Source organism: Lasioglossum baleicum, chromosome 1, assembly GCF_051020765.1.
Source record: "Lasioglossum baleicum chromosome 1, iyLasBale1, whole genome shotgun sequence".
In the NCBI taxonomy this organism is placed as follows: domain Eukaryota; kingdom Metazoa; phylum Arthropoda; class Insecta; order Hymenoptera; family Halictidae; genus Lasioglossum; species Lasioglossum baleicum.
The window spans coordinates 4,543,085-4,545,965 of NC_134929.1; the positions used below are offsets into that span (position 1 = coordinate 4,543,085).

Genomic DNA, 2,881 nt, shown 5'->3' on the forward strand with positions numbered 1-2,881 from the left:
TTCTTACTTCATTTGCGTGCTTTTCCGTTCGACTGATTGCGAAGAACTGAGTGTTAAGACGTAGACTAGTAGTTTGTAAACATACCAAAGTGCTAGATGTAAACATACTACGAGAACATTCCACGTAAACATTTCTTGTAGGGACCGGTGCAAAACCGAGTCAATCTATTTTCGTTGTCATTGCTAAACGAGGAGACATTAAGTATTGAAAAAAACTTCTTAAGTTGCTTCTAACTATGGTAAAAATAATTATAATGTTGATTTTTTGTTATTCTTCTATATTCCTGGCAATAAATAATGATTTATACCAAACTTGTGGTTATTGGTTCAGTTTCGCTCCTTACTGTATGAGTATTTTTTTTCTTGTATAAATGAAAGTGCTGTTTGTTTATTATGTAGTGAAAAAATATCTGTGTTGAAAAAATATAATATTAAGAGACATTATGACAGTAAACACTCTTCAAAATTTAATAATTTGCAAGGACAATTACGTAAGGACATGGCGGATCAGTTGAAGACAAATTTAAATTTAAAACCGCCAAATGTACTTGAAAGTAGTGCATCCACCGCAAAGGCGGCAATTCGTGCAAATTACCTTGTTAGCCAAATTTTTGCAAAAAAGATGAAACCCTTTTATGACGGAGAAATGGTGAAAGAATGTTTATTGGCGATAGCAGATGCGGCCTTTCCCAATCAAAAGGATATAATTTCTAAAATTAGTTTGTCACGATTTACAGTCGCAAGGAGAATTGACGAACTTTCAGAAAATATTGAGGAAAGTTTGCGGAAACATATTTCCAAGTTAGAATGGATTTCTCTAGCTGTGGATGAAAGTTGTGACAATAATGATACCGCACAACTTGCCGCATTTTTAAGAGGGACTGATTCTAGTTTCAATGTAATGGAAGAATTTGCATCTTTAGTTCCTATTTCAGGAACTACTACCAGAGACGATATGTACAGAAAATTAAAAACTGTTCTGAATGTATTAAACATCCCAATGGAAAAGATTGTTGGAATAAGTACAGATGGAGCTCGAGCCATGTCCAGTATGAATGTTGGTTTATCGGGATTGTTATCGAAAGATATTAAAAGTTTAACAGGACGTGAAATATTTGTTTCTCACTGCATTTTACATCAAGAAAATTTGAGTGCTAAAGTTCTAAAAATGTCTAATGTTGTTCCACCTGTTATTAAAATTGTAAATTTTATTAGATCTCGAGGACTAAACCATCGTGAGTTTAAAGAATTTTTGAAGGATATGGAAAGCGAATATGGCGATATTCTTTATAACACCGAAGTTCGGTGGTTAAGTCGTGGTACAATGCTAAAGCGTGTATATGAGCTAAGAAAAGAAATTAAACTGTTCTTAGAGATGAAAAACAACCCGTTTCCACAATTTGATGACAAAGACTGGATGTGTGATTTTGCATTTTGCGTTGATATTACGCAACACTTGAATACATTAAACATAAATCTTCAAGGCAAAAACAAACTTATCACTGAAATGTTTGATAAGATAAAAGCCTTTGAACAAAAACTAAAAATTTGGGAACGGCAATTAGATTCAAATAATACGGCTCATTTTACAATTCTGAGAAAAGAAAATCCATCAAATACGAAGAAATACGCGATGGAGATACATAACTTACAAAAATAATTCAGTTCACGGTTTACAAACTTTCGCGAAAACCAAAGAAAGTTTGATATTTTTTCCTCACCCTTTAATATAGATCAGGCGTGGGCACGGGTGGAGCCCCTCAAACGCCTGCTTCCCCCACCAAGCTTCCTTTCGGTGGCGCTCCTTGTGGCTCCGATGCACGAGGCCTGCGCACTGCTTGCGACAAGCGAAACGCGTCCTTCCTACATAGTAACGGCGGATGGTGGTGGGGGACAGTGGGCGCTACGGTGGGGACAGTTTTGCCTCAATTGAGGCAAAATTGCCCACGCCTGATATAGATGCTGAAAGGATTCCTGAAGAATTTCAAATGGAAGTAATTGATTTACAAAACGACACAGAATTAAAAAATAAATTTCGGAATTTTAGTCTTAGTGAGTTTTATAAGCTTTGCTTTCCAGCTACTAAATTTCCATTGCTAGCTACCCACGCCAAGCAAATAATGAGCTTATTTGGCAGTACATATACGTGTGAGCAGCTATTTTCGAAAATGAAAATTACAAAAAGTGACCATCGTAATCGATTGGATGACGAACGACTGAAAAACTGTATTAGAGTAGCGGTTTCAAATATCACGCCCAATATTGCCAAGCTTATTAATGAGAAAGAAAGTCAAGTATCGCATTGAGTTTTAAAATTTATTTAGTTTCATTTATTTAGTAAAACTATATGTAAAGATATATATATATATATATATATATATATATATATATATATATATATATGTATGTATATGTATTATTGTGTTTGCATTTGTATATAATAACTTTATTTGATCCCCTTGGGGTTACAAATTAACATACTGCCTCCTTTATCACAACTCTCATACAAACTTAATACTTAATTACTAATTACTTAAATCTAACTTATCAACTAATCTTAACCTAAATTACTCTAGAGAGAGAGAGAGAGAGACACGCTTACATTGAGCTAGCATATTTGCTAACTCACCCCTTTTTCCCCCAGCACCTCGATTCCCGTAGCCCTTCTCAACCCCCCTTCCCTAGCCGTGGACTCCCTTTCCCGGTTGCTCACTTCCACTCCCACTCTTCTCATTCATTCCCATTCTCCAATCATCTATCATCCTCATCCATTCCTCCCCTCCTCCTTCATCTTCCAACATTTCCCACATACTCTCCTGCCATCCTTTGCTGTCATCCATCCTCATACATACTTCCCACACATGCTCCCACGTTTCGTTTT

General features: G+C 35.9%; 1 protein-coding gene across 1 annotated transcript; it reads left to right on the forward strand.

Moving 5' to 3' along the window:
- Positions 1-499: 499 nt before the first annotated feature.
- LOC143210992 (general transcription factor II-I repeat domain-containing protein 2-like) lies at positions 500-2,661 on the forward strand. The gene is made up of 3 exons (XM_076428379.1): positions 500-1,484; positions 2,080-2,148; positions 2,645-2,661. Exons 1-3 carry the CDS (start codon positions 500-502, stop codon positions 2,659-2,661), a joined length of 1,071 nt encoding a protein of 356 aa, XP_076284494.1.
- Positions 2,662-2,881: the final 220 nt, after the last annotated feature.